General features: G+C 38.3%; 1 protein-coding gene across 6 annotated transcripts in view; it reads left to right on the top strand.

Moving 5' to 3' along the window:
• Positions 1-13976, top strand: part of SYNE2 (spectrin repeat containing nuclear envelope protein 2) — a 346465-nt gene that overhangs the window by 283881 nt on the left and 48608 nt on the right. For all 6 annotated transcript variants that reach the window (XM_037832561.1, XM_037832566.1, XM_037832565.1 and 3 more), the window contains 7 exons: positions 395-523; positions 1785-1939; positions 2052-2196; positions 3169-3263; positions 4560-4794; positions 8202-8396; positions 10363-10488. In XM_037832561.1, coding sequence (XP_037688489.1) covers positions 395-523; positions 1785-1939; positions 2052-2196; positions 3169-3263; positions 4560-4794; positions 8202-8396; positions 10363-10488 — 1080 coding nt within the window. The remainder of the gene's footprint in view (positions 1-394; positions 524-1784; positions 1940-2051; positions 2197-3168; positions 3264-4559; positions 4795-8201; positions 8397-10362; positions 10489-13976) is intronic.

Below are 13976 nucleotides of genomic sequence, written 5' to 3'. Positions count from 1 at the left end.
CTATCTATTGTGTTCTTTATTCATATTCACTTTTTGCCACAACTTTAGTGACTGAAAAGCTACATAGAAGGCTGTGGAGACCTGCTATTGCCCAATATCAAGTCTCAGTGCCAGCAGGAAAAAAAAAACCATTTAATTAGCAGGACTGGGGTTGCACTGTCCTCACCCACCCTTTTCTGTGCCCCACCCTCCAGGAAAGTGATCCATTCATCCCTAGGGGCTCAGTGGTTTGCTAAAAGCACAAAGTGAAAAATATCTGAGTATTCAAGGTCATAATGAGCAGCTGGGGTTGGAGACAACTTGAATTTTTACCAGCTCCCAACTCTTACTTCTGCTTACTTCTGTTATGTGCACACATAAAAATTGTTTCCAATGACTATTTCTCCTCTTCTAGTTTGTTCTCTCACAGTTTAAGGATTTTGAGGACCGTTTGGAATCTCTAAAAGGTCTTATTACATGTGAAGAGGAGAATTTGGATAAACTCTACCAGCAAGGAAAAGAAGACAATCCAGACTCATTCATGGTACTGCCAATTTTCACCTTTCCTATGGGTTCAGATTTGCCATAGGATAAAAAACAAGCTTATTACTGCCCCATTATATGAAGTGGTTGCATCCTAACTAACTTTTGAATACAGTCATTTACATGCTATTCACTCTTGTCCTATTTTTTCTGAGATCTAGAAAAGTATGACAAAATAAGGATCTATTTCAGTAATATTCCAAGGTAATTTTCAGTAGATTTTTAACTCTGGTTATCTTTACTAACTAGTTTGAATGAACCAGAATTATCTAGGAATTAGCTGCTGTGATTAGTTGAATTTTTCTGGTTAGTTGAAGATCAGAAGTAAAATACTCTATTAAAATTACTTCTATATTTTTTCTTATTAGTTTAGTAAGCTTATTATAGTCAACATAAATGAATGAAAGAATAAAAGAATTCTGGATCTTGCAACTCCTAAGGATCAATATTCATAACCTCGATCAGGAGTCAACAAACTGTGACCCACTGGCCAAATCTAGTCATGACCTGTTTCTGTAAATACAGTTTTTATTGCGATGCAGCCATGCCCGTTCATTTATGTGTCGTCTGTGGGAGTTTTTGTAGGCCAGAAACCATATGGCCTACAAAGGCTAAAATATTTATGATATGGCCCTTTACAGAAAGTTTTCCAACCCTGACCTAGAATATTACAGCAGAGTTCTATAGTGATAAAGTAAATATTGTGAAGGATGTTTGCTAAATATATTGTTGACCTAGAGGCTGTCCTTGGATTATCTTTTTAAAAATAATTTTTTAATGAGTTTGTTTCCTTGTGATTTCACATTCTACCAAAATATGGGTGTTTAGGTATCATGCTTTGGTGGGATTATTTTAAGGATTATTTTTTCGTTTGATTTGTGAAACCACATGACTGTTGAAGGTCAAGTGTTGACAGACTAAATGGGACTTGAAGGTCCAGAATTAATCATTTTTTAAAAACCTCATTTTTCATCTTCCTTGAAGACAAAACTTGAGATCATGCTCTATTTTCTCAGTTGGTTAAATGCTGGCATGTGTGTTACTTGGTGTTCTAGAAAAGGCACAGAGTTGAGAGCCTGGGTTCTAGGTCTAGCTCTAACACTGAAGAGCTGCTTGACTGTGGGCAAGTCGTTTCCTGGTTAGTCCTCGGTTTTCCCTCATCTTTGAAATAAGTGGTGGTCTACAAGACCTCTGAGTCCTCTTTATCATCTGGATAACTTATCGGCATCCAAAAATCCGGGATCTAATTCTTTTTCAAATAGGATCATGTGCTGGCACTGACAGCCCAATCGCCTGATATTAAACGTTTGAATGAAGTAAGCCTCAAACTCCCACTTGGTGATATGGCTGTCAAGACGCTACAGAATATGAACCGGCAGTGGATTCGGGCCACCGCGACGGCACTGGAGCGCTGCAGGTCAGGGCATCCGTCCTTTCTATTCTGTTTCAATTAAGGAAATGTTAAGGGCTTGAGTTTGGTACTCTCACTGTTATGTGACTCTGTTGTGTTTGTTTTTAAACCTTTGCAGTGAGCTTCAGGGAATTGGATGGAATGAAAAGTTTCTTTATTGCTGTGAAAAGTGGGTCCAGCTTTTGGAGAAGATAGAAGAGACACTCAAAGTGAACATTGCCGGCAACCTGCCAGCTCTCCTGGAACAGCAGAAATCGTATGAGGTAAACCTGTGCTCTCTGCCTCCTTTGTACCCCTCACCCTGGGACAGGAGTCAGGGAAAGATAAATTTAAGTAAAATAGAGGGAGTGCCTATCTATTTCTAAGGACAGAATGCATGTCTTTAAGTAGATTTGGTTGTCAGTTGATGATTGGTAGAATTCTCACCCATGTCATAAATTCCAACATTTTGTTCTATGCTCTATTTTAATAGTGACAGCACTCCTAGATTTTCTGCAGTAGATGGAAGCCTCTAGCACAGCTTTGCTTCCCCGAGTGCAAATGTCATACAACTCTCCCAAGAACATGTTAAGATACTTCAGCTCATCTTTGCATTTTCACTCACTAATGCTCTAAAATTTGGAGCACTTGATATAATACTAATTGTAGCATTAATAATTTGATAGGAGTTTCCCCCACATTTGCACTGATGTATATTTGGACATACACCTCTTTTTTATAGGCAGATCCTGCATTTCAAGAGTGTGCTTGATTTAAAAGTATAGCTTTTTAATGTAACTGAGTTAAGTCTGCATTGTTAGGTTAAGATCATCCAAAGAAAATGAAATCCACCCTGTTGAAAAGCTGGGTAACCTCAAATAAATTACCAAACCTCTTTACACCTTTGCTTCCTCCCCTGTCACTCTGCCAAATAGATATAATAATAGAACTTTAGTCCTAAGGTTGAGGAATAAATGAGACAATGCATGTTTTACATAGTGCCTAGCAAATAGTCAATGCCCAATAAGTGGTACCTGCTATTATAATTAGACATAGCTATTATTAGACCTACTTACTATTAAGATTATATTTATAGGATATGTTGATGTGATAGTTGAGCATTTTTTGTATTTAAGTCCAAATAATTTGAAAATTAATCACTGTATATATCTTCTGTGAGCTTAGATGTTAATGATATGTTTCAGATTCATAAAATAAATTGTTGGCTAACATTTTATGCTTTGACTCATATACAGATGTTAGAAGCTGAAGTTTCTATAAATCAGACAATTGCCAATTCTTTTGTCACCCAGTCCTTACACCTCCTGGACACAACAGAAATAGAGAAGAGGTAAGCTGACTAGGGTACGTAATGGTTGTAGGTGTGTGGAACGTAAGGCAGTTGGGGCACAACTGACACCACGCAAATCTTGACCACATCAGTGCCCTGCAGCCATTAAGATGATAGACCACAATGGGGCTAGTCTTCTGACTCCAAGTTAGGGTGGAGTCTTGCTGTATGGCCATTAAAATATCGGGAACACTATTCCCAAGGGTGGGAGGGCGGGGTTAGCAGACCAGAAGCTTTTGCAAATATCCGCTCACCAAGTACAGTTCACTAAATTTTTACACCAAAGGATTCTTCTGTGGTAGGTTTTCTTCTCTACCCTCACTCTCATGACATTTTGCTATTTAAAAAATAATTTTTAAAGTGCTATTGTTCCCCACAGGTAGTTATGTCATAGTTGTGAAAGAAGAGACTTCCCTCCATGCTACGTCCATGGGGTTGGGGTCACTGGGAATGCCTGTCCGAGCTGAGCAGAGCCCCTTAGACCACCCTGGTGACAGCGCCCAGCAGTGGCCTCATCACCTAAATACTTCTCTAGACTTCCTGATAATTTTCCTCCCCTTCACGGCCCATATACCACTTAATCTTCTTTTAGAATAATTTAGAAATATAAAGCCTATTTCTTCCTAGCTCTGAAGTAATAAATTCAAGCCAGCTCCAAGATAATAAGCTAGTTTTCACTGAATCAGTAAGGCAAAACCTGACATTTTCTGTAATAAAAGTCCTTCTTTCTCATATGAAGGGTGCTATTTACTTAGAACATAATTAGTTGATTGCAGAAAGCATGTTCTTTATTGATGAAATTATGTAAAGTATAACACTCAAGTAATGAAAGACACTTACCAACCTGTTCATCTGTTTCTCACTGATCCAATTTCTAGTTTTCCGTATAGCATTTGGCTTAATTTATGTTAAAACAGTTTCAGTTTGTTCATGAATGCTGGCAAAATACCGTATTAGCGACTATTTGTAAATTTTGGAGATTTTTAAATACGTTAGTTTTTTAAACTGAGGTCACAACCTAAAGAACACCACACCCCACCCCCCAAAAAATACCAGGTCATGTTCAAATATCTTCTGCTAAATCAATCTGTGCAGCCCACATGCTGCCCCCATCCCAAACTCTCCATCATGATTAAGTTGAATGATGCTCAAACTTTAGGAGATTTTTTTCCATGAAAATTGTGCATATAAATAGTAAATCTGAGCTCCTCTTACCTGTTCCTTGATAGTTATTTTTTCTCCACGTTAATATCAGGATTTTCTATAACAACTCACTAACCGTCTGTTTTTGCCAAGACCGGAATTTGTTTCAAAATTCACAATGCTGAAGGACCAGTGGCAGAGTGCCGCCCGGCGAGTTCAGCAGAGGAAGGGGGACATTGAGGGGCTGGTGAGACAATGGCAGTACTTCAGTGAGTCCGTGGATGATCTGCTCCGCTTCCTCACCAACACCAGCCACCTGCTGTTGGCCGTGAAGAGCCAGGATGGCTACAGTCTCTGCCAAACGAGGAGTCTGATCCATGAGCTCAAGGTGGGATATTCACAGCAGTGTGAAAACTATGGGGTAGTTTGTGCTCTCAGCGATGGGGGTGCAGGCTGGGTGGGTTCACTGTGGCCCACAGTCTGATCCTCAGCCAGAAAGCCAGTCTTATCCCTTCATCCAGCTGTTGGGTTGTGGGAGTCGGGATGGAGTGGAAATGGGTAGGTAGAGGGAGGGACTGACAGACTTACAGCACACAAGCTCTTAAGAGACTAAACTAATGTATAAACTGACCACCAGTGTAATAATTTACAGTGGGAGTCCTGCTTACTCTTGAAGGACAAATTCATTTAGGCAATCAAGTTTTCTATCAGAAAGTTGCTTGATGAACATAGGACTAGAATAAAACAATTAGTAGGCTATTACCAGGGCATGTTCCACTGAGCTGTAAAACCATTCTTTACTTTAGAGATACAGCTAAACAACACACTACCCTTTGGGAATCCTGTGTTTTCCTCATTCATTCATCCAGTCATAAAATATTAATCAACTGCCAGCTATGTGCCAGTCACTATTCTAAGTGCTAAGCATATGATGTGGACTAGCTGAAGACCCCTTTTCTTACGGAGCTTGCATCCTGGTGGGGGCAATCAGACAAATAAATAAACAAAACAAAAAAGTCAGATTGCAATAAGACTTGTGTAGGTAAATAAAACAGGGTGATGTAATTGAAAAACTGGGTGGTAGGCTGAAAAAATGGCCACACCAAAATGTCCATGTCCTAATCCCCAGAAACTTTGGGGTTTACATGGTAAAGGGATTTTTCAGATGTGATTAAGTTAAGGATCTTGAGCTGGGGAGCTTATCCTGGATTATCTGAGTGGGCCCAGTGTCATCACAAGGGTCCTTATAAGAGGGAAACAGGAGGATTAGAGTCAGAGAGAAAAGGTGTAAGAATGGAGTATAGGTCAGAGAGGAGAGAAGACACCACACTGCTGACTTCGAAGATGGAGGAAGGGGCCATGAGCCAAGGGATGAGGGTGGGGAAGCTGGAAAAGACAAGGCGATAGATTCTCCCCAGGAGCCTCCAGAAGGGACGCAGGCCTGCCCGCACCTTGATTTTAGCCCAGAGAAAATGGTTTCAGACTTGTAACCTGCAGAACTGTAAAATAATAGATTCTTGTTGTTTTAAGCCACTAAATTATTGGTTATTGGTCATTTATTACAGAAGCAATAGGAGACTAATACTGGCTAGTGGATTCTTTAGATTGAGTGATCTCTGGGAATGTGATGTTCAAAATGAGACCCAAATGATGAGGAGCAAGCCATGCAAAGATCTGGGGAAAGCGCCTTTTGGGCAGAGGGAATGGCTTGTCTGGCTCCCCGAGATGGGAACCAGCTTGGCAAGCTGGTGGAAGGGAAAGAAGGCCAGTGTGGCTGGAACAAAGCTAGCAGGGCAGACAGTGGTAGGAAATGAATTTGAGAGGCAGGCAGGGAGGAGCATTTTGTAGTCCGAGTGTCAGTATCTGGATTATCGTCTCAATGGAATAAGAAGCCTTTGAAGAGTTTCATTTGGAAGAGGGGCATCATGATACAATTTATAGTTTTTGAAGATCCCCCTGGGTGCTTTGAGGAGAATGGATCATAAGGGGGCTAAAGTAGGAGCAGGAATACCAATGTATTATTTATCTGTCGCTGCTTAATAATAGTCGTTTATTACTTCTCACAGTTCTAAGGGTTGAGGGCTCAGTTAGCTAGTTCTTAGGGTCTCTCATGCAGTTTCATTCACATAGTGGCTCAGCCTACAATCATCTGAAAGCTCACTCATGCTTATGTTTGGTCCTTAAGGTGGAAGACTCCGACAGCTAGGAGCTGGAATGGCTGGGGCTCCTTGGGAATCTCTCTTTGTGGTCTTTCCACATGGAAGCTTCCGGTCGCCAGACTTCTTACATGGCAGCTCATGGCTTCCAAGGAGCATGTCCCAAGAAAGAGAAATCCAGGCAGAAACTGTATTTCCTTCTAGACGTAGCCTCAGAAGCCACATACATCACTTCCACCATCCTCTATTGATCAAGGCTTTCCATACTGATCACTCGGGTTCAAGTGGAGGGAACAGGCTCCCCCACTTGATGGGGAGAGGCAAGGTTCTGGAAGAGCATGTGTAACTGAGAATATCGTTGCAGCCATTTCTGGAAAAATACAGTCGACCATACCAGTTAGGAGGCTATTTTGACAGCCTTGGAAAGTTTTGTAGCTTAGACAGGATGATCACATTGAAGGTGAAAAAAAGGATATTTTTGTAGGTTGTGTTCACAAGTCTTGCTAACAGTTTGGATGTGGCAGGTAAGGAAAAAAGCTAAATTGAGGATGACTCTAGGCTTTTGGCTTGAACATCTTGGTGAATAGTGGGGCTGTTGACCACGTCAGGAAGGCAGGAGGAGCAGATCTTTTGACAAGTTAAGTTTGAGATGGCTGTTAGACATCTATCTAAGTGGCTATGTGGAGTGGCTGTAAGTCCACTGATTTGCAGTTTCTCTTATTAGTCTGCTGCTCCTGAGGATGCACTCTGCTTTCCTCCTTTGGATTTGGATTGTCTCAGATCATCCCAGAAACACATTTGTGTTGATGATTTTTTTTAATCAATTTCCATTTTGGATAATGCCTACCTTATGTCTCCCTTGAAAGATTCGAAAATAAAAGAAACCATGTTCAGAACAGACGAAAATATTTAATTCTTTTTTTTTTCTACTAAAACCAAATGCCTTGGGAGGTTTGCAGCAATTAAAAATTGTTTACTTCATGTCTGTATTGTAAACAGCTAAGTTAAATCCCTTGAAGAAAAACCCACATGATATTCATATGGAATTTTTTAAAGCTATGCCATGATTGATATGGCCATTATTGGACATACCACTGTACATGTTTATGTGGCTGTAAGGCTTAATTGTATGTTTTTTATATTAACCCTTTTTAATTTGTCTTTTCCTCCTTTTATATTTGTTTAGCATAATTGTACACAGTCTATCCTTGTGGTTAGGGGTAAGCTGACTCTATCATAATAACAGATGTTTGCTCATTATTTCAGGTCTATATTCCAATCATTTTCTTAATACTGTTAGATCCATCTACCTTGTAGACTTTTTTCTCTGAAGTATACTTTTTACTTCTCTCTGCTTCCAGTCATTACGCTAAGAATCCTATCTTCTTCCGATCCTTGGAAATTATTTTTAGAACACATTATTTGTTAGATGTTGTCTATTTGATGTAAAACAAGTGATGAGGTAAAACTTGATGTGAACAAATGTATGTGTGCACTCTAACAGGATTTGTTTAATTTATGACTAATATCACATTTAAGAAAAGCTCTGAAGGAAATATACACAAACACATAAATAGCACATTTTGACCAAATCTAAAGCTTAAGAAATCACCTTTTTTTTTTTTTTTTTTTTTATAAGAATAAAGAAATTCATTTTCAGAGATGGCAAACCACCTATGCCTTAACCTTGGAAGCTGGGGAAAAGTTATTGAACACAATGAATGTGGAAACTAAAGAGTTGATTGACAAGAAAATCGGTCAACTTCAGGACAGCTGGAAAAACACGGAGCTTCAAGTGAAAGAGATGATTAAACAGTTTCAGAGCATTGTAGAGGTAAACCCACCATTTACTTTTCCATTCCTGATATTCAAATGCTAAATACACACAGTTTTTGTTTGCTGTGTGAAAATAGGAGTTGATTTTAGGAAATTACAATATTGTGAGTTTTTCAAGAGAACTCAGGTCCCACAAGTCCCTGTGAGTTCTGCCAGTAATGTAAAATAATAATATAACAACAGCATAACAATATAATAATCTAACATCGAGAAAGCTCTATTTTAAGTATATAAATAGTTGAGGTTCAATTTAGATATTTACTTTTATGAAACAGGAAATTTATTTATGTTCAAGGAAAGTTCAATATAGAAAGCTAATATTCCACATGTGGTCCTGTCCTTCAGCACAGTATATGAAAATGAGCACAGTAATACTTCACCTTTCTCCTGTCATCAGAGGATAAGCTTTTCCGAGTGCAGATGATTTATGATTATACCTTGAAGAACCATGTTTTATTTGGGGTCATTTTGAGGAAATTCATTCTGTATTGTTATTCTAAAATGCCAAGTCATTCTCAAGGCCTCTCAGAGCCTTGAACCTACTCTCCATGGCCCTAAGCTACTGTTCTCTTGATTTCTTATGTTGTTTTTACAGTTTTTCTTTCTTCTTAATGCTAAACTATCAATTTCCACTTTTTTTTTCCCACTGAGCATGCCTACACCCAGTAGCCTATTCAGTTCTCTAATCTGGTGTCTGTACCAACAACCAGATAACCAAGCTTGTCAGATATATGTATCCAAATAAAGAATAAATATGTGCTGAGTTAAGGGCTGAGCATCTGAATAAAGTGTTTTATTTGGTGTATGGATTATGCAAAATTTATTCATCAGTAAACATCAATTGAGCACCTACTATGTGCAAAGCATGGTGGTTAAATGCAATTAATGATTTGGTGGGAGAGATAAAATCTCATAGTTTTACTTCTCCTTTTGCTTCTTGGCGGAGTTCCAGATAGTTTGTGCTGCTCTACAACCAACTTCTGCTTTTTAAGGTGTTATGGCACAATTGGGCCAACCCAGCTATGTTTAGGTATCAGCCGCTTTGAGGAATAGACCAGTGTTTGATGTTAGGTCTTTTAGTAACCACTGGAGTAGAAACTTACCCTAATGAATCAATTATGAATACGCTAAACTTGAAAACACAGGCCACTATTTACTCAGTAGTGTAAGGTTTGAGGAAAAGAAGTGGCATGAAAGAATGGCAGTGACTTTGGGAATAGAACCTGTATCCTAAGACCATGCTGCTTGTTAACCACATATCCCAGGCCATTCAGAACCTCTCTGAGCCTCAGTTTTCCCATATTAAATGTGATAAGAATACTCTACCTGTTGTCTCCCAAGGTCATTATAATTACAGAGAGATGGTAACATAGAAAATGCTTTGGAACCTGAAAAGTGCTGTAAGTAGAAGTCAGCAGTCAGAGCAGTGGTGGGAAATGGAGAGGTGGTGAAGATTAAATATGAAAGGGTTACTAAAGCCGACTTGTGGAAAGGGGAAGAGTGTAGGGATGCTGTTACAAAAGAAGACAAGAAAAATGGCGAGGGTTTTTGCTTTATGGTTCTGTTATAGCACATGTCACAAGATTGTCAATGTTAAAAATTAATCCTTACCATAGCCTTTTAAATATTAATTTCTCCAAAATTAAAATAGAGATATGATTAGATAGATCAGGGATATGGGTAGCAGCAGGAGTGGGGAGAGATGGGGGAGTAATAGTATTTTGAAGCAAAGACCAACCCTGTGGTTGAAATGAGCCACATGTAAAGCTACAAAAAGGTATTGAGCAGTACTGTCCAGTCTTCTCTCTTAGGCCACAGTTTGTTCAAAGCAAGGAATTGCTTTTTGTATGATTTATAAAAACGCATTAAGTAGAAAAGTTACATGGATTAAACGAGTTTTTCTGTTTCTACCATTCATTCGTAAAGAGCAAGGTACTTAGCATTTTAATATTGTTTTTAAACAGACCTGGGACCAGTGTGAAAAGAAAATCAAGGAGTTGAAAAGCAAGCTGCAAGTTTTAAAGGCAAAATGTAAAGATCCTCTTCCAGAACTTCATGAGGACCTCCATAAAGAAAAGGAACTGATTAAGGTACTGAAATCTGAAGTGGTATTCAAGATCATCACTCCACTGTTTTCTGAGTTCTTGAAGTGTTTGTCATTCTGTTTCTCTTGAAACTGAATTTGCATGTTCAGTTGGAAAACATTTTTTCTTATTGTCTAACATAACATCCTGATCTCTTAAGGAAGTGGAATTGATGCTTTTTGATATCCACATGTGAAGATGAGAAAGATTTTTGCAAAAAATAACTTCTTCAGATTTGGGGAGTTTTATCCTTCAGTTTCTCTTTTCATCAGTTCTTCTCTGTAATGTAAGATGTTATCTCTGAGATTGCTTTGAAAGTTGTCCCCTTGTATGATTCTTGTCTTTGAAATGAGAGCAAAGTATGACTAAATAATTTACTCTGTAGAAGCCAGTGGGTTGTTCTCTTTTGCTCAAGTATAACATTTTTATAAAACTTTCTGAAATATATTCTGCCTAATTGAAGCCATACTGGCAAAATTCCTGTATATTATAAGCCTTTGCAGAAGACAAGGCAAACTATGGATAGGAATTTGGATCAGTAAAATTCCTAGGGCAGAACTAGCTGCATATCTTCCCTGTCTGTGGACTCGGTGTTAAAAAGACAATGAGAGACTGTCAAAATGGTCTTTTTAATCTTTATCTCACTTCGGTGACTTCAGGGATCAAATTTAAAAATTAGGAAGATATGACTAGTCCCATAATTTTAACTGTGCTGGAAATTAGTGTGCTCCTCCCTGCATCTTTTTTTCTTCATTGTGAAAATTTCTTATATGCAAAAAGGCATAACAAATAATATGAGAAATTACCATGAAACCATAACCCAGCTGAAGAAATAAAGCATTACAAATGCAGTTTAATTGCCCTGGGTACCATCTGCAATCCACTCTCTCTTTCCTTTCTCCCTACCAGAGCTATGTGCTCACCTGAATATGTTTATCATTCTTGTGCATTTTTAATAGTAGTACTGCATGTGTATGTAGCTCCTAGTGAAATATACAAGAGTTGCTTTCTGTGTTTTTAAACTTAATATGGGCAGGACCATACCGTTTAACACATATAATGCAACATTTTCCCCTCCTTATGGTTGTGAGTCATCAGTGTTGATACCTGTAGCCCGTTCATTCTCACTGCTGTGTAGCATGCATTATATGAGTATAAAATAGTTTATATATCCCCTCTCCAGCAGTCGCTTTGTGTTGTTGCATTTTTTTACTTTTGCTAGTCTAATAGGTGTGAGATGTACCTCTTTGTAGTTTAATTACTAGTGTATTGAGCATTGTTTCTTGTTTATTTGCCCATTCAGGTTTGGCCTTCTGTGAATTGCCTATTCATATCTTTTACTCTGTCTTCTGTTGTGCTGTTTGTCTTTTTCTTATTGATTTTAAGGCGCTCCTTATTTTTTCGAAATACTATTCCTCTTTTGAGTCTATGTATTGCAAATGTGTTCTCCCATTATACACTTGATCTTAGTAAAAAAGCCAAGAAGTAATCTTCTCCCATTCTAGAGCTTGTTTTTCTACTTCTACTTGGTGTCTCTGGCTGAAAAAAAAAAGCTTTTTAAATGTAATGTAAATGAATTTATCAACATTTTCCTTTGTAATTTGTGCCTTATGTTTCTTTTGGGAACTCTCCATACTAAAGTCATAAAGATACTCTCCTACATTTCCCCCTTGTCTTAGTTTTCCAGGGCTGCTGTAAAAAATACAACTCACTGGTTGGCTTAAAGAACGGGAATTTATTGTCTCACAGTTTTAGAGGCTAGAAGTCCAAAACCAAGGTGTTGGCAGGCCGTGCTTTCTCTGAAGTCTGGAGTGTTCTGGCAGTGGCTTGCTGGCAATTCATACCTAACTGTCTCTGCCTCCAACACAGCCATCTGTCTCCTTTTGTGTCCTCCTCACTCCTACTCGGTGTCCAAATTTCCTTGGCTTATAAGAATGCCAGTCATTTGGGATTGAGTCCTACCCTGATTCAGTTTAGCCTCATCTTAATAGGATCTTCAAAGATACCATTTACAAGTGAGTTTATCGTCACAGGCACGGGAGTTAGGACTTGAAGATATTTTTGTTGGGGATATTGTGTGACCCATTGCACTTCTGAAAGTTCTCAAATTTTGCTTTTTACATTCACATTTTTGTTTAGTGAGAAATTGATTCTTGCATATGTTTTGAAGTAGAGAGCCAATCCTTCTTTTATTCATATGGGAAACCAACTGTCCATTTATTGAATATCTCAGTGTCGAATATCAAGTTTTAATAGATGCATGACTTGTTTCTTGGTTCTCTACTCTGTTCCACTGTCTGTTTCTCTGTCTCAGCTCTAATATCAAACTGCCTTGATCACTGTGCATTATTATAATAAATTTTCATTTCTGGTGTGATAGGTACCCACACCTTGTTCTCCCACAAACCATGGATATCCTTGGGTCTTTGATCTTCTACAACTTTTAGATGCAGCTTGTCAAACTTAGAAAGGCTAATAAGATCTTTAATGGAATTGCATTGAATTTATAGATTAATTTAGAGAGAACTGACATCTTTTTGACATTGAGTACTCCTCTCCATGAATGTGGTGTAATTCTGCTTTTAGTCATGTTTAATGATGTTTAATAATGTTTTGTAATTTTCTTTATGCAGTCTTATATCTGTTGTTAGATTTGTTTCTTGGTATGTTATTTTTGAATTTATTAAAAATAGTTCCTTTTTCTCATTACATTTTCTAACTTTATTGCTGGTGCCTAGGACTGCAATTCATTTTTATATATTCTTCTTATATTCAACCACCTTGCTAAACTCCTTTGTTAATTCCAAAAATTTGTCTGTGTATTCTTTTGGTCGTCTATGTAGACAGTCATCATATGTAAATAATGACATTTTTTTCCTTCCTTTTAACTCATACATTTTTTTCTGTTCTTCCTGTACTGATGAGTGACCTCCAGAACAGTGTTGACCAGAAGCACCAATAGCCAGTCATTCCTGATATCATTCCTGATTTTAAAGAGAATGATTCTAACATTTCATCAAGTACAATATTTGCTGGTGATGTGTTAGTAGGTACCCTTTCTTAGGTTAAGGAGGCTCTTATCTATCCCGAATTTTAAAGCTTTCTCTGTCTCTGACTCTTTAGGTTTTGATCTCAACTTTGGTAACAAATAGAATTTGGAGCCACTCTGCCACTTGATACATAGTGTTTCCTTCCATGAAGTCTAGAGACCTGTGCACAGTACAAAGTGATTCCCTTGAGGAATCACAATTTTTCCCAAGTATCCCACATCTCATTTTCCAGTGGGATCCTTTTAGCTTCCATAGTCACAGCTTTCACTGTAAGAATGGAAAGAATCATGGAGAGAGGCCAAGAACATTTAGGTCATTCAAGCCATGGCCATATTCCAAAAAAGTTCCAAGTAACTGAAGCCTGTCTGAGATACAATGTTTGCCATCTCTAGTTCGTTCAGAGGACATCTGCTAGCCACTTGACCAGTCTGAACCTTAATTTCC

The sequence above is a fragment of the Choloepus didactylus genome, chromosome 4 (assembly GCF_015220235.1).
Source record: "Choloepus didactylus isolate mChoDid1 chromosome 4, mChoDid1.pri, whole genome shotgun sequence".
In the NCBI taxonomy this organism is placed as follows: domain Eukaryota; kingdom Metazoa; phylum Chordata; class Mammalia; order Pilosa; family Megalonychidae; genus Choloepus; species Choloepus didactylus.
Note: the sequence above shows the minus strand (reverse complement) of the source record. Positions and strands in the feature narration are given on the sequence as shown.